The sequence below is a fragment of the Letharia lupina genome, assembly GCF_014066315.1.
Source record: "Letharia lupina isolate WasteWater1 chromosome Unknown contig_5, whole genome shotgun sequence".
Lineage (NCBI taxonomy): Eukaryota > Fungi > Ascomycota > Lecanoromycetes > Lecanorales > Parmeliaceae > Letharia > Letharia lupina.
In genome coordinates this window covers 1,040,723-1,066,492 of record NW_023502974.1, presented here as the reverse complement: position 1 = coordinate 1,066,492, position 25,770 = coordinate 1,040,723, and the positions used below count along the sequence as shown (strand labels likewise).

The 25,770-nt window shown below is 47.2% G+C and overlaps 10 protein-coding genes across 10 annotated transcripts; 6 read left to right on the top strand and 4 right to left on the bottom strand.

The window, feature by feature from the left end:
- Positions 1 to 28: 28 nt before the first annotated feature.
- Positions 29 to 1,463, top strand: HO133_008576 (uncharacterized protein; the record flags this gene model as incomplete). Its single annotated transcript, XM_037299442.1, has 2 exons — positions 29 to 270; positions 326 to 1,463. 2 exons carry the CDS (start codon positions 29 to 31, stop codon positions 1,461 to 1,463), a joined length of 1,380 nt encoding a protein of 459 aa, XP_037155443.1.
- Positions 1,464 to 2,138: 675 nt separating this feature from the next.
- HO133_008575 (uncharacterized protein) lies at positions 2,139 to 2,607 on the top strand (the record flags this gene model as incomplete). The annotated part of the gene is made up of 3 exons (XM_037299441.1): positions 2,139 to 2,165; positions 2,230 to 2,305; positions 2,384 to 2,607. The coding sequence occupies 3 exons, from the start codon at positions 2,139 to 2,141 to the stop codon at positions 2,605 to 2,607; spliced, it is 327 nt and encodes a 108-aa protein (XP_037155442.1).
- A 159-nt stretch (positions 2,608 to 2,766) lies between these two features.
- HO133_008574 (uncharacterized protein) lies at positions 2,767 to 3,800 on the bottom strand (the record flags this gene model as incomplete). Its single annotated transcript, XM_037299440.1, has 2 exons — positions 2,767 to 3,237; positions 3,291 to 3,800. The coding sequence occupies 2 exons, from the start codon at positions 3,798 to 3,800 to the stop codon at positions 2,767 to 2,769; spliced, it is 981 nt and encodes a 326-aa protein (XP_037155441.1).
- Positions 3,801 to 11,957: 8,157 nt separating this feature from the next.
- HO133_008573 (uncharacterized protein) lies at positions 11,958 to 13,478 on the bottom strand (the record flags this gene model as incomplete). The annotated part of the gene is made up of 4 exons (XM_037299439.1): positions 11,958 to 12,727; positions 12,875 to 13,163; positions 13,320 to 13,375; positions 13,439 to 13,478. The coding sequence occupies 4 exons, from the start codon at positions 13,476 to 13,478 to the stop codon at positions 11,958 to 11,960; spliced, it is 1,155 nt and encodes a 384-aa protein (XP_037155440.1).
- Positions 13,479 to 13,852: 374 nt separating this feature from the next.
- Positions 13,853 to 14,272, top strand: HO133_008572 (uncharacterized protein; the record flags this gene model as incomplete). The annotated part of the gene is made up of 2 exons (XM_037299438.1): positions 13,853 to 14,042; positions 14,103 to 14,272. The coding sequence occupies 2 exons, from the start codon at positions 13,853 to 13,855 to the stop codon at positions 14,270 to 14,272; spliced, it is 360 nt and encodes a 119-aa protein (XP_037155439.1).
- A 178-nt stretch (positions 14,273 to 14,450) lies between these two features.
- HO133_008571 (uncharacterized protein) lies at positions 14,451 to 15,538 on the bottom strand (the record flags this gene model as incomplete). The annotated part of the gene is made up of 6 exons (XM_037299437.1): positions 14,451 to 14,581; positions 14,632 to 14,719; positions 14,775 to 14,951; positions 15,003 to 15,106; positions 15,163 to 15,262; positions 15,464 to 15,538. 6 exons carry the CDS (start codon positions 15,536 to 15,538, stop codon positions 14,451 to 14,453), a joined length of 675 nt encoding a protein of 224 aa, XP_037155438.1.
- Positions 15,539 to 16,090: 552 nt separating this feature from the next.
- On the top strand, positions 16,091 to 18,270 carry HO133_008570 (uncharacterized protein; the record flags this gene model as incomplete). The annotated part of the gene is made up of 4 exons (XM_037299436.1): positions 16,091 to 16,205; positions 16,267 to 16,283; positions 16,351 to 16,461; positions 16,510 to 18,270. The coding sequence occupies 4 exons, from the start codon at positions 16,091 to 16,093 to the stop codon at positions 18,268 to 18,270; spliced, it is 2,004 nt and encodes a 667-aa protein (XP_037155437.1).
- A 241-nt stretch (positions 18,271 to 18,511) lies between these two features.
- Positions 18,512 to 19,570, top strand: HO133_008569 (uncharacterized protein; the record flags this gene model as incomplete). The annotated part of the gene is made up of 1 exon (XM_037299435.1): positions 18,512 to 19,570. The coding sequence occupies one exon, from the start codon at positions 18,512 to 18,514 to the stop codon at positions 19,568 to 19,570; it is 1,059 nt and encodes a 352-aa protein (XP_037155436.1).
- Positions 19,571 to 19,686: 116 nt separating this feature from the next.
- Positions 19,687 to 21,795, bottom strand: HO133_008568 (uncharacterized protein; the record flags this gene model as incomplete). Its single annotated transcript, XM_037299434.1, has 4 exons — positions 19,687 to 20,199; positions 20,411 to 20,654; positions 20,733 to 20,881; positions 20,944 to 21,795. 4 exons carry the CDS (start codon positions 21,793 to 21,795, stop codon positions 19,687 to 19,689), a joined length of 1,758 nt encoding a protein of 585 aa, XP_037155435.1.
- Positions 21,796 to 22,579: 784 nt separating this feature from the next.
- On the top strand, positions 22,580 to 25,643 carry HO133_008567 (uncharacterized protein; the record flags this gene model as incomplete). Its single annotated transcript, XM_037299433.1, has 2 exons — positions 22,580 to 22,791; positions 22,841 to 25,643. 2 exons carry the CDS (start codon positions 22,580 to 22,582, stop codon positions 25,641 to 25,643), a joined length of 3,015 nt encoding a protein of 1,004 aa, XP_037155434.1.
- Between the last annotated feature and the right edge of the window lie 127 nt (positions 25,644 to 25,770).

Below are 25,770 nucleotides of genomic sequence, written 5' to 3'. Positions count from 1 at the left end.
ATGTCCAATACTTTGAGAAACGTGATGCATGACGTCCAATCTCTTCGGTCGTGCGCTGGGATCTATCAGTCCTCATGCGGTGCAAAAGGCCCAAACATCGCGCCTCCTGAACTCTCTACAAGCGGCCCCCGGTATAAGATTTGACGGCAGCACTGGAGCGGCGCTGACCAAAGCGCAACAACATGGGGACGAGGAAGATGAGCTGGGTGAAGTATGGGCGCACAAAGCTGGCGTTAACTGTCTTGCTGTTGACAGGTTCGAGGGACGGTAGTAAGTCTCAAGGATCGAGAGAAATAGGATCACGAGGGCTAATTGGGGTTTCAAGCATGCTCTCAGGAGGCGCCGAATCCTCAATTATTCTATGGGATCTCGAGAGCGCTGAGTGTTCACTCAATCGCTGCACTTACAATCCTAGCGTGAAAGCGAGCAAAACGTCTTCCGCTCATAAATTCGGCATCACACATCTCTCCTTCTACCCATTCGATTCGCTGGCCTTTCTCTCCACCTCCTACGACCACACCTTGAAGATTTATGCAACAGAGACACTCACTCCATCTGCGTCCTTCGATCTCAACTTAGTCGTCTATTCTCATGCCTTGTCCCCCATTGCGGATCATCTCCTAGTGGCGTGCGCGACGCAGCATCCTGCTGTCAGACTGGTGGATCTCAGATCGGGTGCTAGTGCGCACTCGCTCGCCGGTCATCAAGGTGCAGTACTCTCGGTAGCATGGAGCCCGCACGATGAATATATCATGGCCAGTGGTGGCTCAGACGGAACAGTCAGGCTATGGGATATTCGAAGGAGTGCTGGAAGTTTAGGAGTCCTGGATATGGACGACTCTGTTGGAGTTGGCGGTGAAGATGGAAGGGGTAAAAATGCCCGTACCCGAAACCATGGCAAAGCACATATCGGGGCTTGCAACGGTGTAGTCTGGACAGAGGATGGGCGGCACATTGTCACTGCTGGTCATGATGAACGTGTACGGGTCTGGGATGTAGGAGTTGGCGCAAATGCTCTGTCGCACTTTGGTCCAATCATCAAGAACACCCATCTTTCTACCCTATTGCCATTACTCGCACCTAGGCAAGTCTCGGGCTCCCAGGTCATGCTATACCCGAACGAGAAGGAAATATTGATGTTCGATTTGTTCGAGGGCACGCTGCTTAACCGACTGCGGGCTCCTGGTGTAGCTGTCGCTCAGGCTAGTGGAAGCGCTGGAAAACGAAACATCAGGAATAGAGTCACTTCGCTTGGTTGGAGAAATGGCAATGTCGAAGTGTATTCTGCGCATTCAGATGGTCTCATTAGGGCATGGAAGCCCAGGACGAAGGCGGATATCCAGCTTGAAAAAGATGAGGCCGAGCAGGTTGATGAAGATGAGGACGAAAGCAGGAAAAGGAAGAGACAGGCCCTTGATGATGTCTTTAGGGATCTGACCAGACAGAAGATTACTTTCACCTGATACAAGCCCCCAAGACACGAGGTAGTCGTTTAAGACCCATGACCCTGGGGTTTCCTAGAGCCAACAGACTGCGACATTCTTTTGCTTCATTTTCCATCTCTCGTGCTGGACGGCTACACCCACAGTCATCGTCACAAACCGAGCAACTTCCAGACACCCAGCCTTGAACTTTAGGATTCTTCAACACCTGTGTCTCGAGATTCTAAAGGATATAGAGCTTCAAAATGCCAAGAGGCGGCGAGGTTGGAGTCAAACGATCTAGATTCATGCATCAGGACGCTCTCCAGACCTGCACTTCTACAATCCCTTTTGAGTTTGTCACAGCACGGTGACGTCGGCATGGTGGCGCTTGTTATGCTCACTGGAGAAAGTCTCGGCTGCACACCTCGAAAGACCAAACAGATTGCGGGTAGACACGTCAATACTTGAAGCCTGCACATGATCTCTTCACCGCTCCTCGCTACTTTGGCAAAGATACAAGTCTCCACTCTTCGCACCCGGTTTTCACGTTATCACAACAGCTCTTTACAAGATTCAGCGCAAAGCAAGATGTCCACCTGCACCAAAATGCCTAGCTACTGGTTTGACACGACTCTCCCGTGCCCTTGCGGCTCCAAAGAACGTCTAATGGAATGCTGCGGCCGTCGGCCATGCGCATGTGGTTCAAACAAGATTATGAGAGCATGCTGCGCTTCCAAGCCGGTAAGTCTCCTCAAACTGCTACAACGTGTTTCGCAGATGACTTGCTGAAACACGCCATGAATAGGCCGACGCCATGGAGAACGATCCCCATAACAACCCAAGTAGTGGCGCCAACGCCTCCATGACGCGTCAGATCTCAGGTCGGTTCAATCCAATCACGTCACCCTATCCTGCACTTTGAGCATGCATCACATAGGCTAACGTGATGCAATGTTAAGGTTATGCAAAGCATCTATACAACGCTGGCGAACACCTGATCGAGGTCGATGCTTTGTGCCAGCCAAGCCCTGCGGGTGTGAAGTTTCGTGCCATGGTCAAGATTACGCGCGGAAAAGAGGTCGAGAGGCATGATTTGCAGAACGAAGCGTATGGGACGTTGGAGGCATCGCTGTCTGCATTGCTGCAGACGACGATGACGAAGATTGAAGACCAGAGTGCATAGATAGAGTGATGAGTGTTACGAGTTGATGCACGTCAGGGGAGAATGGGCTACGGAGCGCATGGAGAAGTGGAAGTGAGTGCATTGCATAAAATGAGTGTAGCAAAGGACAATTAGCATCGAGAATTCGAGGCATGGAACATGATTCCTGCCTAGATCTGCTCACTCTCCTGACAGCATCAGTCTTCTCCTGCGTATCCTCCAGACAAAGAAACCTAACATAGCTCCCCCAACACCAATCAGACCAAATACAATCCCTAGGACTGCGTCGACAGGAAGCCTTGGCGCCTTTTTAGTGGACGGAGAAGCTGCTGGACTCGTAGCAGTAGGTCCTGGTATTGAGCTTGGAGTCGCTCCTGAAGTCGGTCGCGCTTCAGACGGAGCAGCTCCAGATGCCGATTGCTGTTCCGTCGGAGCTGCTGCGCCAGGATCGGGAGCTGCATTATTGGAAGGAGGAGGAGGAGCTGCATCAGGAACAGCTCCAGCGCCGCTACCTTCCGGGGTAACCGTCGCGACAGATGGCCCCGCCGCCTCAGTCGCAGCGGTCGAAACCGCCCTGTGTCCTAGTCGATCGATCAGGCTCTCGAGCGAATGCTCCGCTCCCTGGACGTAGGAACCGCAAGCGCTCAGCGTCTGTCAGGGTCAGCGGATTGCCAAGTCCATATCTCGGATGACTGGGACCGCACCTGTTGCCCGTAGCAGAATTCCATGACGGCCAGCTGTCCCATCAGCCCGATCGTGCTGTACAGTGATGCCATCGCTTCGCGCTGTGCGCTTGCGGTGTCCAGTGCGTTCGACGCGATGATGTTGGCCGTCGAAGCCAGATCTTTGGCGTTTGAGAGGACGGTGACCATGGAGTTCTGGGTATCGTTGTCGGCGATCGTGGCTTCGTAAGACAAAGGCGCCCAGATACCGAAGACGATGGAGGCTGCGACGGTTAGGATACCGCATGCCCATTTGATGGCGAAGTATATGTCTTTGTCGCGGAAGTCTTTCTGGCGCTTCAAGGTATAGAGTGGTGGGTTTTTGGGGGTAACGATGGGCCGGGTTGCTCTGTTGGGTGTCATTGGTTGGGCAGAAGGTAGCAGATTGACTTCTTGGGATTTATCATCATTTTGGGATGAAGGTAGTGACATCTCCAATGTTCTCTCTCTTGGTTCCTGAGGTTCATCGTCGTACTGTATTTCTGGACCCATCCTGTGGACAAAAAGCCAAATGAAGGGCCTGGAGAGATATTCAGGGAGAAAAAAGGAGACAACTTGCTTGATTACTCCTTTTTGCAAAACCATTTGCGGGAGCGCCCGTTTGGCAGCCACCCCACCAAATTTTCGCCGTGACCACCGCCAAATGTACGCAGAAGCTAAATTCGTGGTAGATAGCTGTAGGTCAGCTGTAGATTCGTCTAAATATAAAGCCGTGTATAGTCTAATTGCCGAAGAACTTGATATAGCTTTTTTTAGGCCTCCACAGCCACGCTGTCGCTATCGCTATGCCACCGTAATGCTTTCCCAGTATTGCTAGTAGTGCTCCATTCAGTGCTTCCAGTACTACTCTCAGTATTACTCTTAGTAGTGCTATGTCCAGTGGTCCCAATAGTGCTCTATCCAGTAGTCCCAGTAGTAGTGCTCTGTCCAGTGGTCCCAGTAGTAGTCCCAGTAGTACTCTGTCCAGTGCTCCCAGTAGTACTCTGTCCAGTGGTCCCAGTAGTAGTGCGCTATCCAGTGCTTCCAGTAGTAGTACTCTATCCAATACTCCCAGCAGTGCTCTATCCAGTGGTCCCAATAGTGCTCTGTCTAGTGGTCCCAGTAGTGTTTTCAGCAGTACTCTGTCCAGTGGTCCCAGTAGTAGTGCTCTGTCCAGTGGTCCTAGTAGTAGTGCGCTGTCCAGTGCTTCCAGTAGTAGTGCTCTATCCAGTAGTCCCAGCAGTGCTCTATCCAGTGGTCCCAGTAATACTCTATCCAGTGATCCCAGTAGTGTTCCCAGCAGTGCTCTATCCAGTACTTCCAGTAGTAGTGCTCTATCCAGTGCTCCCGGTACTACTTCCAGTAGTGCTCTTTCCAGTACTCTCAGTAGTAGTACTCTGTCCAATGCTCCCAGTACTACTCTCAGTACTGCTCTCAGCAATACTCTGTCTAATAAACCCAGTAGTACTCTATCCAGTACTCTCAGTAGTGCTCTATTCAGTAATCCCAGTAGTGCTCTATCCAGTGATCCCAGTAGTGCTCTGTCCAGTGATCCCAGTAGTGCTCTATCCAGTGGTCCCAGTAGTGTTCCCAGCAGTGCTCTGTCCAGTACTTCCAGTAGTAGTGCTCTGTCCAGTGCTCCCGGTACTACTTCCAATAGTGCTCTTTCCAGTGCTCTCAGTAGTAGTGCTCTATCCAATGCTCCCAGTACTACTCTCAGTACTGCTCCCAGCAGTGCTCTGTCTAGTAAACCCAGTAGTGCTCTGTCCAGTACTCTCAATAGTATCGGGAGCACTAGACATAGTAGGTAAATAGGTAGGTGCGCAGCAATGTAGGTAGGTAGCTGCGCAGCAGTGTAGGTAAGTAGGTAGGTAGGTAGGTAGGTAGGTAGGTAGCTGCGCAGCAGTGTGGGTAAGTAGGTAGGTAGGTAGGTAGGTAGGTAGCTGCGCAGTAGTAAGGGTAAGTAGGTAGGTAGGTAGGTAGGTAGGTAGGTAGCTGCGCAGCAGTAAGGGTAGGTAGGTAGGTGGGTGGGTGGGTGGGTGGGTGGCTGCGCGCAGCAGTGGGGGTAAGGTAGGGTGGGTGGGTGGGTAGGTAGGTAGCTGCGCAGCAGTGAGGGTAGGTAGGTAGGTAGGTAGGTAGGTAGGTAGGTAGGTAGGTAGGTAGGTAGGTAGGTAGGTGGACAGAGCACTACTGGGAGCACTACTGGGACCACTGGACAGAGCACTACTGGGAGCACTACTGGGACCACTAGATAGAGCACTACTGGGACCACTGGACAGAGTACTACTACTGGAAGCACTGGACAGCGTACTACTACTGGGACCACTGGATAGAGCACTACTGGGACCACTGGATAGAGCACTACTGGGAGCACTGGACAGAGTACTACTACTGGAAGCACTGGATAGCGCACTACTGGGAGCACTGGATAGAGCACTACTGAGAGTACTGGATAGAGTACTACTGGGTTTATTAGACAGAGTATTGCTGAGAGCAGTACTGAGAGTAGTACTGGGAGCATTGGACAGAGTACTACTACTGAGATCACGGCGAAAATTTGGTGGGGTGGCTGCCAAACGGGCGCTCCCGCAAATGGTTTTGCAAAAAGGAGTAACTTGGATCTTTTCCCCCAGATCAAGAAAATATGGCCGAAAAGCACGTACTTATACAACAACCGTCTCGTCGCCCTATCGTTCCTGGATCCTTGCGGCAGCGAAACTCAGAATAGAAGAACCGCAGTCATATTCCGGTTCCTTTTAAACCTCAGCCAACGCTAGTGTACGATACCGGAGAGTTATTAGGCCGACCTAGCTATATTCCCCTAATTAGTAAGAGATTACAGTAGTAAATAGAGGATATATCCTGGCTAATCTTACCGTCTTCTCTATATCTCGCTATCACCACCCTCTACCCTCTTACCCTTTCTATACCTCGCTATTGTTAAATCTTTATATAATCCCCTCTTATATAGCCTTAATATCGTCTTCTCTTTGTATTCGTTAGCTCTCTTAGTATAAAGGCTTCGAGAATATTTAAAAGAAGTTAGATTAGTATAGTAGCAATTTAAAGAATATTAATCGAGACCGTAGCTCGAAGATAAAATTTTTAGATAATAACTTTTTATCTCTAATATAGAAAGAGAATAATAATAATAGTGATAATAAATAGAGTAAGATTACGTATTCTAACGCGTCTAGATTATCGTTATTAAAATCTATTATTTCTTTCTTCTCTTTCTTCTTAAAATATAAGATTAAGATCTTTTTAAACGCGTCGATAAATTAGAAAGAGTCTTATAAGAGAATTAAGTAAAGAAAGACGCGTATTAATAAAGTAGTTATTTTCTATTTAAAATTAATAATTATAGTCTTATCGTCGAATATTAAAGTAATTCGTTAGATTCTATTTAATATAAGAGAAGAGATCTAATAGACGACTAAGGAATTTATCTAACTATAATTATTTATAAATAATTTCTAAGTATATAATAAGTCTAATAATTCTATTATTAAGTTGAGTATCTAATTATTCTATTAATAAAATCGTCTATATAAAGAAATTACTAAGTTTAAAACTTATAGTTATCGAAATAAGAATCTTCGAATATATTAGCTCTATGAAATAAAGATGAAAATAATTAAGTACTATAATCTATCTAATCGTAATATTCTTATATTAATTATACTATTTTTTTACGAGAATAAGACTTATTATTTAATTTATAATTATATACTAGACTTTATAAACGCTATTAAGATTAACTTATTTATTATAAATATCGCGGGTAAGTAAGTAGCTTAAGAATATAAGATAGCTTAAGTCTATTAAGTTATAAAGAAAATTAAATAGATAGCTAATCTTAACGCTCTAAAGGCTATTAAAAATAAATATCTTAATCTTATTTATATTTATAACGCTAGAGCTAAATTTAAGAGAATATATTTAAATAATTAAATTTATAAAGTTAAAGTAGATTAGCTAGAGTAGTAAGAGGTTTATCTAACTAATCTAAAGAGTTAGAAAAATATCTTTATTTAGAATATTATCGTTATAAGATAGATTAATAATAAGATTACTTATATAACTATATTTGCGAAGAAATATAAGTAGAAGAATATTTTTTAATAATAGTATTTTAATTTATTATAAATTTACGCTAACTCTATTTGACTAGCTTATATTAATTTTCTAAAAAAATAAGAGTATCTCGCTTTTATAGATTTTATATATAATAGTAATAATTTTAAGTAAAAGCTATTTACTATAGCGGCTCGTAGTAAGTATAGATAATAGATTTTATACGCTTATATAATCTTCTAATTCGAGAATAATAATATTATAATAATATTTCTATATATAATAAAGAAATAGTATAAAAGAAGAGATAGCTAGCTTCTTTAATATATAATTACTAATAACTCTTTAATTAAATAGAGAGCTATTAAGCTAGTCTTTTATAATCTAAAAATAAGCAAATAAGAGATTTAATATTTACTATATTATCGATATTATAAATAAATATTAAAGTAAGAGTTAAGTATTAATAACTATAAGAAGTTCTTCGAATATCTTTATAAAGTACTCTACTTTTAATTTATATATATTAACTATCTAGAATTAATTAATATAGTATTAAACGCTACTTTAAAAGATTAATAAAAATATATTAAGCGTTAATAGCTAAAAACTAGAAAGCTTTAAAGATATTATATTAAATAATATTTATACTTACTACTTTAGATTTTAGATATAAATCTAATCGAATTATAATATTATTTACTTAAGATTTATAAGAAGAGTAAAGAAACTATATTTAAATTTAGTCTTATTAATATAGTATTATATATTCTAAAGATCGATAATTAATAGAAGCTTCGTTATTATAAGATTATACTTAAATAGCGAGTTTATTAAATAGTTAAATATATTTAATATCCCGTATTAATAAAGTTTTCTAAGTCGATATAAGAGCTTCTTATTAAATAAATTTGAAAGATAAAGAATACTATAGAAGGAGATATATCTATTCTATTCTTAAATAGCTTTATTTACTAATTATTTAGATAAAATATCGAAAGAAGATTTAACGAATAATCTCTCTTATTAATATCTCTTTTATTATTAATATTAGCTTCTATACTTTTATTTCTAATAATTCTACTTTATAAATAACGCTTTTAGCAATAATAATTAAGAGCGATAGACCTATATATTTTAAGAGAGAGACTTCGAGATCTATAAGTTTATAATAAAGAAATATATTATTAAGAATATTTATAAGAAATCGAACGATTTTAATAAGTATATATTTAAGATACGCGAGATACTCGATAAGATTAAGATTAAATGCTATAAATTAAAAGAGAATATCGCGTTATAGAAGAATAATAATAGAGCTTATATCTCGACGTTATAAATTATTATACTTAGAAAAACTATTAAGCTAATTCGTTAATAGAGAGTTTAATTAATTTTAAAGAATCTTATTAATATTAACTATAATATATTTAAATTGCAGGCGTCTATTAACTCTATAAAGGTCTTAGTAGATAGCGAGAATAAGGGCTAGATAGCTAGCTAAACCCTTAATAAAACCCTCTAATAAAACCCTCATAAAGCGACGACAAGGTAGATTTCGTTTTGAGACGCTAGAAATATTAGAACGATAGCGATAATCTTCTTATTAGATTTCGTCTTAATAACCCTAAGATACCGTAACAATAACAACGTCTTCCCACTCAAATTCCGCCTAGCCTTATTAAGTTATTCTCCGCCCTATAAAAGACGATAGCGAGATCTCTTATTATAATATAAACTCTATTATATCTCTTATATAAATCTCACTTTAATCGATAGCAATATTAGCGAGTATAGCTAAGAGATTTTCGATAATAGCGATAATAATAGTAAGATATTAGTATCGTTACGCTTTATTTTGATATAGCTATTATATAAATCTAGCTTAGCCACCTTATAAGTACGCTAATAGTATTTTTCTTAGCATTGGCTGAGGTATAAAAGCTACCCATATTCCTTCGCGGTAGCGACCAAACATTCTTGAAACGCCAAGAGAAAAGGATCCATCAACCTTCCATGAGGTCCTCGGAAATATCCCCCCCTGGGCCTTTTCTGTCGCGATGCCATATGGTTGGTGCACCATGTGCTTCTAGTTTCGAGAACGGAACTCGACGCTGAGTCTCACGCTTTTTCTCGCGAAATGAGAACGGTCTTTTGACTCAAAAGTGAAGGCGCAGTCAGACTTCAAGCGATGAGACCGAACCCAAAATACAGTAAAGGAAGCTGCGTTGCCCTAGTCCGTGTGTCCCAAGGTCAACTCCTCACGCGATCACTCAACATCACCACCCTCACCAGATAATGCCCGAACACCCCGACTCTCAAAGCTCGAATTCGTAACGAGAAGTCATGCTTCACATCCACGTCCCTTCTCTCTCCGTATCGAACATTCTCATCCTCCCACTCATTCTCCCAAACACCATTACAAGCGCCATCTACATCTCAGCCAGCGCCAATCCCTTGCCCAAACACATCCTCTGGCCTTTATCAAAATTAAAATAGACTTCGGTCTTTCTGCCTTTTCGGGGCCTAGCCAGCGCTCTGGTTTAAACTGGCGTGAGTTCGGGAATACCCTGGTGTCATCGAGCATGAAGAGAGACCTCATGCCGACAGGTGCGCCGGGTGGTATGGTTCATTCGTTGAAGGTCAGGGTTATGTTGGGGTGAACATGTTGTAGGCGATGGATGGTGCCATATGATATGCAGAGGCCTTCGTTCAGAATTGCTGTGAGGCAGGGAAGCTGTTCGAGTATTCGGAGCGATGGATTATTGGCAGCGTTGGGAATCGCGGCTCCAAACTCAATGCACATTATACATAAAATCGGCGGGTTTTTTGAGGATGTGGTGCGTCGTCATATTAAGCATATGTGCCGTGGTCAAAGTGCCTGCCCCAACAAGACTTTCGGCGGCGGCTGAAACACGAGACATGGTCTTTTCTGAGGCTGGGAGATCAGGGCTATCACGCAGCGAGTGATAATTGTGGGGTGCAAGTCTGAGCCAAGACTACCCTTGCCTGAGAAGATAGACTCGACTTTATGGTCAAAGGTCTTTAGCAATGTGCCGATCTCGGCGAAGAGCGGACTCGTAAGCCACACCGTCCAGTCAGGGAAGAGCTTCAGAATTGGAAGCGTAAGGGGATATTTCTGGATTCTGGATTCGTGTCAGCAGCAACGGACGTAAAAGATCGTCAAGCGATATGAGAATATTTCTTACGGGTCCACAAGCTCTGAAGGCCGTTGCTGGAACTCATGATGCTTAGGTGAAAAGTCTTCCAACCCAAGCATGTTGCTACAGTCGGAATAGGAGTACTCCGGGATGACATCCTGTATAAGAGTGGAGTACGCATACTCCATGTTCACGGGTTGACCAGTATTCATATTACTTCGACCTTGTTGCATAGCTTGTTAATCAGACCTAGAATCACGGGTTGAAGCTTCCGCACAGAGGTCTTTGAGAAGAGGTTGCTGATGGCTCCGCGCCTCAATCGGTGAAGATTGTGGCATACAGATCCAAATGGCATCCCATAACTGCCGACCATGCCAACAGCCCAAGACCACCTCTCCACATTCCTGGCCTGCGTAGGGGTAAAGCTTGTCCATGAATCTTGGATCTGCCACAGAGCGTTCGTACGAAATGATGCGGACGATTGGGGCAGGAAGGATGATCCGGCTTTGCGCACGCTTTGAACGGACATGACTACAGTCAAACCGTAATTTTCACGCATCTCTTTGATTTGCCAAACATAAGTACCACGTTTGACAACGCCAAAGTAGAAATGATACCAAAGGGTCAACGCTGCCATTTTTCTCCCGAGAAGTTTCGCAATGGAAGAAAAGTATAGACGGTAGATGCACTTATATAGGGTGTAAAATATTTTGGCAAAGAATGCGTAAGCGAAGTTGGAGGCAACCGAGTCCACTGTGAAGGGATTTTTTTCTCAAAAACGTGGCTGGAAATCATTTCCAACAATGTCTTGCAAACCATTGGTAAGGCCTAGATAAAGAAGAATGACAATTGTACAGACCCTCTGCATACAGGAGCAACAGATCAGAGAACGAGGAGAGACGTATAAAACATCCGCAAGTGACCAATTAGCAGACCTTGTTTGGCACTTCTTGAGGACTGAAAGATGCATGCCAGAGCTGGATGGCTCGCTCCAACTTCGCCACACCTGAAGTCACCGTTGGAGATGTTCCTCTACTAGCTTAAATACACTAGTTTTGGTTAAATAAGTGGATGAGCCAACCAGTCGCGCTTGTGCGGCTTCGACCTGGTACGTTCTCGGAAAGAGGATACAACCCCACAGTGCATCTATTGCTGGGAGAGTTTCATCCGGATCATCTGCATCAGTAATTGCGAAAAAGCAACATAGATAATGCGACCAAAGTGAAAAGGCACCGCGCCCCAAAGTTTCGCTTTGCATATTTCTTGCGGGAGAAAGGGGTTCAGGACATGCGGCAGTATCCGAGAAGGCCAAGTCAATATAACCCGACTTATCGTCTACCATCGCCTGGTGGACAAGGATTCGGCCTCAGAACTGCGGTGTCGCTCTCAATTGCTCGAGATAAACGGACGCAGTTACGCATTACTCTGAAGTTCATACCAGGATCTTCGTGACTTGCAGTCTTGCTTTGCCATCTTCGTTTTCCGATTCAATATGACCCTGCGTCTCAATGCGTTTCTTCCACTTGTCGGCTTCGCCACGGGCTAAAATGACCGTCATCCGCACAAGAGGGTCAATCTCTAGGCCCTCTGGCATCTCAACAATCGAGCCACTTCTCGAATTTCTAGACGAAAGCGCACTACTCGATTGTATGGCCGAACTCATTGGAGTGAAGGTCCACCGGCCAAATGCCCAGTTCAAGATGTATTTGGCGCTTGTTTGCCCTTGATGTATAACCGCTGGCTCAACATCTCCCCCAGAAGAAGCCGGTGGGCGCGAGGCCTTTACTATTGCTTTGATGCGATATACTTCGTCTTTAGGGGTGGAGAGCAAAAAGGTCTCGAGAGAGTCAAGGTTGACACCGTGATGCATTATGTCTTCAGACGATAGGGTGACTGAAATAACTTCGACCTCGCTTTGGTGGTCCTTCGCGTGATCATGGTCATGATCATCATGTGTATTGGACAAAGGGTCGAGCATCTTTGCAAATGCACTGTCTAACCCGAGCAGAACAGATTGGTCGACTCGGCCTCTTTCGGATCTGACTGTGGCGACTTGTAACTCGAGATCCCCCACTCTGTCCAAACAGTCTTCGTATCGTCTTTCGGGGACCAGCTCCCATTTGTTGAACACTATCAGATCTGTGTAGCGAGCCTGCATCTTTGCCGTGTACGATGTATCTTCGTACCCCTTCCAATTTTCCACTTCAGTGTAATTTCAGAGTCAGTATTGCCTATGCAAGGGATTACATTGAGCCTTGGAACATGTCTACGGAGTAGAAACTCCCAGGACATGTCTCAATACTCAAGACTTGGTTCAAAGGAGGAAAGATGGATTCCGAAAATACGTACCATCAATGACGACGATTACCCCATCAAGCGCGTAGTATCCTGTCTCTCTTCCCAATCTATTCACCTCCATGGCAAGAGTTGCTGGGAACGCGGACCCACTGGTTTCGATGATGATCCGGTCTGGATGGACATCTTTGCGAAGGGTATCCAAAGCATCTCCGAGTTGACCGACCAGGTTGCAACAGATGCAGCCATTGAGAAGCTCTTGCACCCCTCCAATCGCAGACGAGGAGGCCAGTTGAGAATCGACAGCAACGTCACCGAATTCGTTCTTCAAGAGGGCGAGCTTCTACGTACATTTCGGGGTCAGCGTTGCTTCGCAAGGTAGAAAATTGAGTTACAAGACAATTCTCGGGTGGCAGGACAGGTCAATATACTCCCGAAATATGTCTTGCGACTCATGTTCAGTACGAAAAAGGAAGTATCTGCTCCGAAATGTACGTACGTAGGTCTTCGGTAGTTGCGGGATGAGGTTAAGGATGAGTGTCGTTTTTCCGGAGCCTGAGCTGGTAGTTAGCGGATTAACGCTGGCGGTGCATCATCCAACCCAGAGATAGCGCGTACCTAGGAATCCCGTCACGATGGTTACGGGGATTGGCGGCATTGCTCGACGTGTACGTAGCTAACAGCTGCAAGAACGAATGGCCTGATGTCGGCTTGGCGTGCCCCACCAAAGTCCGCACCTTCTTCACTTTGCGGCCAGGAGTGTAAGATCTCTAGCAACGCCGTCTCGCAACTGAGAAACTTTTAAGAGCTGGAGTGACAGCGGATGTATCCGAGACACCATCGATCGTCATATTACAACTCAGTAGCTGGAGAAGACGGCGACTACAGTAGGAAGCCGTTCAACTCGCCTACTTCCTATCAATGCCTATCTCCCGTTCGGCAGTCTGAAGCCTCTCACTCCCAGCAGCAAAGCCTTAACTGCTACGACGAGCATCCTTTTTACGGAATTTGAAAAACCGGACATCCTAAGCCATGGACAATCAACAGAGCCAATCCTTTAAACCCAAGACAGATTTCACTATGGACAACCCAAAAAGCCAGAATCCGCAAGCGGACGAGCAGAGCTCTGCCGGTGGACGAGGTGGCTTAGGTGACAAGCTAAGCTCAGTTGCTGGCGAAGGCACAGGAGGCAGTGGGGACAGCCAGAGTTTGCTCGACAAGGGTAAGTGGTGGAATCTCTGGGCTCAATCTCTCCGCGTGCTAATCATATCCAAATTCACAGGTATAAGTTACCTGCAGCAATCTGTAACCGGACAAAGCGGTCAGACCGATGAAGCAAGCGCACAAGGAGACACGAGCCACCATGCGGCTGTAGATGAAGCCCATCCTGAGAAGATATCCGAATTCCTTCGTGATCAAAACAGGAGCATGACGAAGGAGGAGGGAAATTGATCAGGGTTTGGTTGAAGCTTGTGTTTGTGAGGCATCTGCGGAAGCTGTGAAAGCCACCATGAGTGCGAGCACCTTGAAGGACGATGAGTCTTCCCGTTGGTGAGGATGGGAAAGCTCTAAATGGGCCCGGGTCCTTTTTCCTGTGACCGAAAATTTTGCGTGCTGCTCTTGTACATAATTATAACATGGCTCGCCAGCCTGTTCCACTGATACTATCGGATCCTGGCCTTTCGAGTCCCAAATGATCTGTGACTTGAGCAATATGATCAAATCCCCAATAGCACTCTTTTTCTCCTTCAGCATTGGTAGCTTTGTCTAATCAGCTTATCGCCATGCTTTTCCAGACTTCAGAAACTCACCAACATACCATGGCAGTCCAAAGCTGCCTTCTGCAAGCGCTTCGTTGGTCTTAGCTGTCAAAAGCTGCTTGACCTCGTCACTTGTCGACTGCGAGGATGTCGAATTAGCTTGACACAGGGATCCAGACCCGCTCGATGCCTACCTTTGTCAGTATTTCCTTTGTTCCCTCCTCCCCAAATATCTTTTCGAAAATAGGCGTGAGACTCTCCGGGGTATGGACCTGTCTGTGCTCCGCAAACGATGCATGAAAGACAGCAGCAAGGCTTTCTGCCAATCTCTGTGGATGCAGAATTCCTACAAGAGTTAAAGCTCTCTGGACCTGCCGGAGGATGAGCTTAACTTTGAGAGGAGTTGTCCTTTGAAATCTCACTTTGATCGTGTTGGCAGGGAATCCGGGAGGATTGCCCTCAGCCATGGGTATATTAAATGACTTGGCCCAGCGGAGCCGCTCTTTGTCAATCCATTCACCCTTGTCTATTATACGACACTTAGATTTCTTGCAAGACGCAAGGCGTAAGAGCGAAACCCACTTTTGATCTGGAGAGGTGGTCTATTTCCCGTCGCTTTCATGATCCCACCCAAGAACACAGGGACGTAGGTGACATCGCATCCTTTGAAAACGGGAGATGTCTATTTCGAAAAGTAGAATCAGTAAATTATTCCTGAAGATTAGATCGTATCCAAGACTTCAACAGTCATTGGGATTCTCAAAGTAATACCAAGAACCGCCGTAATAACAGGATACCAGACTATTTGTCCGAGAATCGAATGGAGAACGGTGACAACAGATTTGCACGAACGCAATTGTTTTCTAAGAGAAAAGAGACCTACATAGCAAATGTGGAATGCAAGGTAAGCGAATGGACTGACAACGTCAACATAAAGGACGAGTTTTGGTTTCGCCATACTGGGCTATTTGCTCCCTTGCTTTTTCCAGAACCTGGGGGCCCTAATTAATACGCAGTGAGTTTAATCTGGCTGGACGGAGAAATCCCCTCATCCACGAGCGAGGCCACTGAACCGAGGTAGAACTTTGTGGCACGCAGATGACACGAGACATTCACGTTTCGGGGGACAATAGAGATCTGACATAGGTCTCTTTTATTTTGATTAGGTCAACTTGATTCGGTTAGATCTGTCCATATCATAAGGATCGCCATATCATAACGCATATCATAAAGTACCTGAACGAATCAACCGATGGAGCGTTAAGTTTGTTTGAATTACTTTAGCGATCTACTAACTTACTATTCAGATCTTCAGAACTAGGTATACAACGCCGCACCAAGCTAAGGCTCTCCTTTCTGCATGATTTGCGAATTGTGCTGAATTACATTCCTTCCATTGTTTCTCCCGCGGATTACGCGGATTACTGTACGGCCGGCGTGGAGCATCTCGCAACCGGAAGGCTCCATATTCTATTCTATTCTCACCATCTACATCATATATAATCACAATATGACCACCGCATTAAGCAAGCGTCACCAGGCGCGCAACGAGAGAGCCCTTCAAGATTTGGTCAAGACCGTTCCAGGTAATGACCGATGCGCAGACTGTGGAGCTAGGAATCCAGGTACCCTCCTCCTACTTCGGTGCATCCATAGCTTTTCCCATGCTGACTGTGGCCTCAATAGGATGGGCCAGTTGGAGTGTGAGTGGATAGGGTTGCTAGCAACAGGTTGGAGGAAACATGGCTGACATCGGGTGTTGGACTTCAGTTGGGCATATTTCTATGCATGCGATGCGCCTCGCTCCATCGCAAGCTCGGTACCCATATCTCCAAGGTCAAATCGTTGAGCATGGACAGCTGGTCCAATGATCAAGTTGATGTAAGTTTACCCAGGGGGGCGATGTCCATACACTTACGGTGGTCACAGAGCATGAGGCGCAATGGCAATGTCAATAACAATCGAACCTTCAATCCTCAGAGTACGAAGCCACCGATACCCTTGGATGTCGATGAGGTTGATGCGGTACTGGAGAAATTTATAAAACAGAAGTACGATCAACAGCTATTCTCTGGTGGCCATTCCCGACGACCAGCGACTCGCAATGATACGGGCAGCACCCGCAGCTCAGAAGACCAGCCACCTCCATTACCACCAAAGCCAGGCAAGCGATTTGGCTTTGGCCTACGTAGCGCATCTTCAATGCTTCCTCTGTCCAGAAACGCGCCGGCCTCTCCTCCTCGCTCACCTCATGATAGCGTTAATGGCTTCGGTGCAGAACCAATTCGGGTTAACAAACAATCGAGGGTATTTGGAGCCAGCGTGGGAGGCGGAGGAGGAGAGATAGAGGCGAAGCTAGCCCAGCTAACAGCCATGGGTTTCGCGGATGAAAAACGCAATGCAAGCATATTGAAGGGCATGAATGGGAATCTGGAGCGGGCGCTTGAGACCCTTGTCAGACTTGGAGAAGGCAGCGCGCCTACATCGAGGTCAAGGACACCAAATCAGGCCAGGAACATTGCTGTCAGTCAACCTTTGCCCTCTTTACCATCGACCGCCCAGAACACTGGTGTCGTGAACGGCATTTCATTTGCAGCCGATGGTGCCACATCTGCGCCGAGCACCGAGTTGCAAGGACAACAATCATATCCGAGCATGGACCAATCACAAGCCCAAGCAAATAGGAGCTTCAGTTATTCAAATCCATACCAGTCGCAAGCACAATCATACAACCCGTTCGGTATTCCCAACGAGCAGCCGGCAAATGTGCCTCTAGAAAGAGCATTTTCCGGCATGCAGATTTCTCCCCAGCAGCAGCAACCACTATTTCCTAACGCTACAGGAGGCTATCCGAGCCAGCCACCACCGGCGCAGGACACACGCTTCCAGACCATGACACCTCCAGTACCACAGATGCCTCAGCAATACATCCAATCTAGTCCATATGTACAACAAAACAGCGCTCCTAATCACAGTTATAATCCGTTCTATCAGACGACACAGCAGGTCCTACCGCCATCTACAAATCCGTACGCATCAACTCCTCAGATACCAGATACACAGCAGTCATATAATCCATTTCAGCAATATCAGCCACCTTCTATACCTCAACAACACATGAATAATTACTCTACTGAGTCGCCAGGAGCCTATTCTCCGCAGGTCCAGCAAGATTCATTTTTTCAGCAAACCCTCCCGCAGCAGCAGAATCAACACTCACAGTTCAAGCAACAGCAATTCTCCAGCCCTTTTGCGCCGCAACATTCGATGACCGACCCTTCACAGTACTCTGCGCAGCCCCCACCACAGCAACCTCAGCAGTTTAACCCGTATCAGCCCCAACCTCTCCAGCCTCAGCAAACCGGCCGCATTGACAAGTCGAGCATTTTGGCATTGTACAACTATCCTCAGCTGGCACCGCCACCTCTCCCGAATGATCCCAATGCTGCCCCATCACCAGAACCATCTATCGCGAATCTGTCTCCAGGCATCAAGCAAGGACAGCGGAGCGTGACCATGCCCGTGCAGCTCTCATCCGGGAGTAGAAATCCATTCCAGTCGGCTACGGGCAATGCCAACGCTGCGAATGGTATTGAGCCGGGGGGCGCAAGGCATGTCAGTCAGGAGAGCGTAAATGGTCGGCACAGTCCTGATGCTTTTGCGAGTTTGAGTGCGCGATTTGTGCGATGATGAGGACTGTGGAAGCATTAGCATACATTGTGTCATAAATCATCGTGATTATACAAACTTCTTGTGCTATCTCGTGTTGGCTTATGTCCTCTTCCACGTGCTTGGCGGCCATGCGTCGGTTGGACCTCGGCTCCCCACCGTTTGCTCTCCAGCTCGTTCACTAACAACAAAACAGTGCCTCGCTCTTGTCCAACCCAACTACGTATCTTCCTCCTTCAACTACACAACCACCCTCCCAACAATGTCCTCTCTCACCCCCACCCTCACCACCCCGCTAACAACCCTCCTCTTCATAACCCACCCCATCCTCCTAGCAGGCATGGCCCACACCTCCACGGCCCCCCTCGCCTCCGCCGTGTCCAACAGCGGCGGCCTCGGCGTCATCGGCGGCCTAGGCTACACCCCCGCCCAACTGCGCGCCATGATCCGCGAGTTGAAATCCCTCCTCACCAGCCCCACCCTCCCCTTCGGCGTCGACCTCGCGCTCCCCGCCGTCGGCGGCACTGCCCGGAAAACCAACCACGACTATACGAAAGGGCGGCTGGACGAGCTCGTCGATGTCGTTGTTGAAGAAGGGGCGACGCTGTTCGTCTCGGCGGTCGGTGTCCCGCCGGAGGGGGTGGTGCAGCGGTTGCACAACGGGGGCGTGATGGTGATGAACATGGTGGGGCATCCAAGGCATGCGGAGAAGGCGTTCGAGGCTGGTGTGGATATCGTGTGCGCGCAGGGTGGCGAGGGGGGTGGGCATACGGGGGATATCAGTGCGAATTTACTCGTCCCTGCGTGTGTGGATATCGCGGCGCGGTACCGTCCGCGTATGCTGGGCGGGAAGGCGGGCATGGTCGTTGCGGCAGGCGGGATCTATGACGGCCGGGGTTTGGCGGCGGCTTTGATGATGGGAGCAGTGGGTGTATGGGTAGGGACGAGGTTCGTGGCGAGCGAGGAGGCGGGGTGTAGTCAGGGGCATAAGGAGGCGGTGGTGGGTGCGGGGTGGGGAGATACAGTGAAGACGTTGGTGGTTAGTGGTAGGCCGTTGAGGGTGAGGAGGAATGGATATATCGAGGGTTGGGAGAGGAGGGGCGAGGTGGTTAGGGAATTGGTGGAGAAAGGCGTGGTGCCGATGGAACATGATATGGAGGAGGATAGGGATGTGGACTTCCCGTACTTGATGGGGGTTGTGTCAGCGTCGATTAATGACATTAAGCCTGCCAAGGATATCGTTGACGGTATGATCGAAGAGGCAGTTGAGTGTTTGAGAGTAGGTAGCGGGTTTGCATGTGGGAAGAAAAGTAAATTATGAAAGGTAGAATAGCATTTGGGCTGATTGTGATGATGCTCTGGCTGCATTGTGGACTTTCTGTTATCCAGACTGCCAGCTATGGAAGCCATGGCTAAATCTCACCATGACACGGAAGCTTACACAACGATAGACTTAGCATTAGTGGCTCCGTTGATCTCTCCGTTGACCTTGCCGTTGACTTGAGCCTGCGACGAAGGAGGTGGTGGCGGTACGGGTCCGAAAGTAGGAAGAGCTCCAACCTGCGATTGCAGAGCCTCTTCCTCAGTATCGTCGTCGTATTCGCCCTCCTCGCTGCCTTCCTCTTCATCGTAGTCGTCCTCCTCATAGTCACTCTCAGTGCCCTCCTCGTCGCCTTCGAGTGCTCCCGCGCCCGCTGGTGCACGCCCTTGGTCCTGCATACGACGAATCACGCTCTCGAGAGTGTTGTTCTTCTTGCGGAGGGCTTCCATCTCCTTGTTGACCTTGGTGCGTTCTTCCGCCATTTCAAGGATGTTGCGATTGGTGAGGTCGTGTTTGCGGGTCAGGTTGAGATTTTCCTTCTCTAGACGCTTGGTCTTCTTGGACATCTCTTCCATTTCCTTGCGGAAGGTCAGGAAGAGCTCGTTGGAATTATTGAGAGTTTCTTCCACCTGAGGTACAGACGTTAGATGGAGGACAACAAAGGGTGCTTGGCTGCAGAATTGTAGTAAGAAAGACCATCTGTCCGCCAGCCGCCATTACGATGCAGGATAAAATCTGAGAACATCAACATGCTTGCGGGGGGGCAGATTGAAATCGAAAGCGAAAGCAAAGGCAGACCAAGGGAATCGCGTCCAATAAACTGGGCAAAGGGAGACCTGCCTGCTTGAATTTCTCAACATAAATGTTCAGTTGACTCCTAAGCTCAGTCTCGGTTTGAGAGAATGTCGAGACCTGGGAGTTGAGTGTTCGTGATTTTTTCATTTCATCCTCAGCACGTTTTCGTTGCTCTTCGGCACGTGCCAGGCTCAACTGGACTTCGCACTCTTTGGTCCGCATCAGGGCATGGAAATGAAGCTCCCGGAGCTCATACTGCTCGGTGAATGATTTGAACTTCTGCCGGAACCTAAAGCAAACTTGAGTGTTAGCATCTGAGGTGACCGGTTGCAAATGCATTAAGGCAAACTCAGGCTGAAGTGCATACATTTCATCTTGCTCAACATTGATCTTCTGACCCTCTGGATTCTCTGCTTGTTCCATGGTATCGTCGATTACCCAATACAGATTGCTGGTTCTGTCACTGAACTCTTCTCGACTCCTTCTCTCGCTGTCTTCGATTTTCTTTTGTTCGTCCTTTCAAAATGTGTCAATTACAGTGTTGATCCCAAAGCGAGCGCGGGTACTTTGGAGCTAACCTTTAGTTTCTTGTTATCTCGCTGAAGTTCCCGACACAGCTTCTCGAGCTTTTCCTTCATGCTGTTGGTCTTACTGAGCTCTGACCGTCCTTGGTCCTTCTCTTTCTGCAGAAGGTCTGCACGCTTCTTATTCTTGGTGTTATCCCGTTCCATGCGCTTCATATCAGCCAGCAGCCCGGTGTACCTCTTTTGCACTTCTTCAAGTCTGGAAAGTGGTGTTTCCATGCCAGTCAAGAGGTTCGATAAGTCTCGGGTTGCTTTTTTGACTTCTCGTTCTATATCGGCAATAAGCCCAAGGGGCATCTCTGTCAGCTTCTGTCGATCCATATAATTCATGGGCAGAGGTCTGGCAAACAAGTTCTCATGTGCGCGGGCTAGACTGAGGTTTGGGATATTGAGGGAGAATTTGGCCACGAGCGTCTCGATAGTCTTGAGGCTTGGAAGTCCTTGTCCACTCCGTGTGGCTTCAGGCCCCAGATCAAGGGCTCTCGCCACCTCAGCAATCATGTCTTGTGGTAGATCATGCTCTTTCATTGAAGCAAGTACAGTCTCTTTTGACTCTTGAGTAAAAGTGTACCCACCAATCTCGGCCTCTTGATCCTTCTCTCCAGCAGCATCCAGCTCAAGTTGATTGATCTTTGCCGCAAGTAGCTTCCCTGTCTCATTGGGATCCGTTGTCTTCTTGCTCTTGCCTTTCTTCCCGGTCGAAGCTGCGGGAGCTGCATTTGGCGCTGGTGCGTCTGGTAGAGTCCCATGGCCATTGATGTAATCAGATGATGGATTGTGGTTTGCCGCTGGAGAAGGGCGTGAGCTCGCTGGAGCTGTAGGGGCTTGAGATGCATGTCCCGCCATGGTTGATTTGATAGAAAAGGCTGGGTGTGTCCAGAGGATCACTTTCTGATTGACCAGATCCTCATGTGCATTTGTCGTTCATCTGTCATTTGTCTTGTATTGAGTAAAGTGAGCTATGATGCGGACACCCGGCTGTCTTTGCTTGTTCTTTGTGCCCCTGTCTCGGTGTGCCCCTGTCTCGGCAATCGGTCTGCTTCCCTGCGCTTGATCTTGGTCTATCTTGAACGCTACTCTCTGTACCAGAGCCTTTTATGTATCAAGTTTGAAGCCCAATAGCAATTGACTTCTTGCGAATATGACTTTCTTTCTTTGATTGAATGCCAGACTTTAGGCAGGCGAAGATCTCGGTTACATGGAGGAGGCGAGGGCCGAGGGTTTCTTGAACATGTGGCGTATAGCGATAGCCCAGTATTTAGATATGGATACTCGAGGGCAGTAGACCTCTATTTCTGTTCAAAAAATGTAGTGTATGGCTATCGACAATCCAGGATAGGGAAAAGAGAGCATGTCATGAACTGTCTCGAGTCGTTCGCCAAGCCGCAGAAGTCACCCGCCACTAGTCCGAAAAGATGCTAAAGTCCAAATTGATGCCTCCCAGATCTTGCGACACTTTTCTTCCTAGGTAACGAATCATGAGATGTTGCGCGTGTCTTCTAGGTTGACACGGTGGAAGCAGGGGTTGCCTACACCATGGCAACGATGCACACATCCTGCGCCGCCACGGGCTCGGCGTGGGTTTGCATCAGTGACCAGTCTCGACCAGTCTCGACAGCTCGGAGAAAATATGCATGGGTTCATGCTCAAGCGCAAGAAGCACGTACCTGAGTTACAGCTTACAGCCTTCCACCTCGAGCATGAGAAGACTGGAGCGGAATATCTGCACGTTGCCAGAGACGACAAGAACAACGTCTTCTCCATTGGATTTAAGACTAACCCCCCAGATCATACAGGTGTTCCGCACATCCTTGAACACACCACGCTCTGCGGAAGTCAGAAGTATGTCCGCCCAAGCATATTTCGAGGCGATGAGCTGACCTTGACATAGGTATCCTGTTCGAGATCCTTTCTTCAAGATGCTACCCAGGTCTCTCTCCAATTTCATGAATGCCTTCACGTCCTCCGATCACACGTCTTATCCTTTCGCTACTACGAACCAGCAGGACTTCAAAAATCTGTTGTCTGTCTATCTGGATGCTACATTTCATCCCCTGCTGAAAGAGAATGACTTCACTCAGGAGGGTTGGCGGATCGGACCTGAGAATCCCAAAGCCATCGCGAATGGTCACGCCGAAAGCGGCACAGATGACAAGTTGGTCTTCAAGGGCGTGGTATACAATGAAATGAAAGGCATGGTTTCAGACGCAAGCTATCTGTATTACATCAAGTTCCAAAATCAGATTTTTCCAGATATCAACTATTCAGGCGGCGATCCCCAGAAAATGACTGATCTCACCTACCAGAATTTAAAAGATTTCCATTCGAAGAATTATCACCCGAGCAATGCTAAAATATTCACCTACGGCGACACGCCTCTTGCGGATCATCTGCAAGAAATGGGCCAGCAGTTGGACCGATTTGAAAGGATACACGCAGACACATCCATCAAGACACCAACGAGCCTAGATAATGGGCCCCTATTCTACACTGTCAAGGGACCTGCTGATCCATTGGTGGACAAAGACATGCAATACAAGACATCCACTTCTTGGCTGATGGGTGATACTTCGAACATACTGGAGACATTCTCACTAGGCATCATGTCATCATTGCTCCTTGATGGCTACGGTTCCCCATTGTACCAAGCTCTTATCGAAGCTGGTCTAGGCCCAGATTGGAGCCCAAACACCGGCTATGATAGCGCCGGTAAAATAGGAATCTTGTCGATTGGCCTCAATGGTGTAAGAGAGGCAGATCTTCCGAAGGTTAAAGAGGCTATCCAGTCTAAGTTGCGTGAAGTCCATCAAAAGCGCTTCGAAAAGGCCAAGGTGGACGGCTATTTGCACCAGCTTGAGCTGGCTCTGAAGCACAAAACAGCCAGCTTTGGCATGGGTCTCATGCAACGAGTACAGCCAGGCTGGTTCAATGGGGCTGATCCATTCGACGCTCTAGCTTGGAATGATATTGTAACCGCATTCAAGCAACGGTTTTCCGAAGGGACTTACCTGGAGGACTTACTTGAAAAGTACCTTCTCAATGATCGTACATTGACTTTCGTCATGGAGCCTTTAGATACTTACGGCGAAGAATTGGCCGTTGAGGAAGCTACGCGCTTGGCGGTAAAGATTTCCGAGGTGACTAGGGAGGCAGGCGGAGAGGCTGAAGCTCAAAAGCAGCTTACAGCACGTGAGCTCGAGCTACTTGAGGTTCAAGAGAACGCGAGCGATCAAGATGTGAGCTGTCTGCCCAGTGTCCATGTTAAAGATATCCCACGTCAAATGGAGAAGAAGCCAGTCCGAGACTCAACGCTAGGGGATGTCAAGATCCAATGGCGAGAAGCCAGCACGAACGGACTGACCTATTTTCGGGCGATCAACACGTTTGCTGGCCTGCCGTCAGAGCTACGTATGCTTATTCCGCTTTTCAATGACTCGATCATGCGGCTTGGTACAAAAGATAAGAGCATGGAGCAGCTTGAAGATCTCATCAAACTGAAGACCGGCGGGATAAGTACATCCTACCATTCTTCACCTTCGCCGACGGATATGAGGACATCCGTGGAGGGGCTGTCTTTCTCTGGATATGCACTGGACAGTAATGTGCCTGCCATGTATGAATTGCTCCGGACCATTCTCCAGGAGACGAACTTCGATGGTCCGGAAGCCGAAAGCAAAATCAGGCAGCTGCTTCAAGCTGACGCGAATGGTGCGTTGGATGCTGTCTCAGGCTCTGGACATTCCTATGCTCGTAGATATGCGGAAGCAGGGCTCTCCGGACATGGCCTACTGAATGAACAGATTGGAGGTCTGACACAGATTCAACACACCGGAGATCTAGCCAACAGATCTCCCATTGAGGGTTTCGGCGATGTCATTGCCAAGTTGAAGGCTATCCAACATATTGCTATTTCCAACTCGTCAACCTTCCGAGCAGCACTTACGTGTGGACATGAGTCCGTCTCTTCCAATGAAGCAGCACTGCAACAATTTCTCTCGGGATTCCCTCAGTCTACCAGCATCCCCAAAGACGAGGGGTCTATACCCGGTGAGAAATATAGACCGACGACCTTCTTCCCTTTACCATATCAAGTCTACTACTCGGCCCTCGCCGTTCCTACCGTATCGTACACTCACGCTTCTGGTGGCCCGTTGCAGATCCTTTCTCAACTCCTCACTCACAAACATCTGCATCACGAGATTCGTGAGAAGGGTGGTGCCTATGGCGGTGGGGCTTACTCCCGAGGTCTGAGTGGCTTGTTTGGCTACTATAGCTACCGAGATCCCAATCCACAGAGCACCTTAAAGGTCATGCAGGACGCAGGTCGGTGGGCTCGAGACAAAGAGTGGACAGATCAAAACCTCGAGGAAGCGAAGTTGAGCGTCTTTCAAGGCGTCGACGCTCCTGAAAGCGTCAGCCAGGAGGGCATGACCAGGTTTTTGAGTGGTGTGGATGAGGTTATGGAGCAGACTAAGCGCGAGCAGCTGTTGGACGTCAAGAAAGAAGAGATACGTGAGGTCGCTCAGCGGTACCTCGTGGAAGGTATGAAAGATGCTAGGATCGCAGTCCTAGGCGAGAGGAAGGACTGGGTCAAAGAGGAAGCTGGTTGGTCGATCAAGAGCATGGAGTTGAGTAAAGCATCGGAATCAGTGGGAGCCAGTGACTTGAGTCCTGGTGATCTAGGCCACGCCTGAGGTCAAGAAGCAGTGTACAGTATTCTATTCCAAGCACTCGGGTGGGAGTTGGCATAGCGTTGGCGCTACAGGGAGTCCGAATATACCTCTTCTGTCTTGCTTTCTCCTCAGTGCTTTTCACTTATTA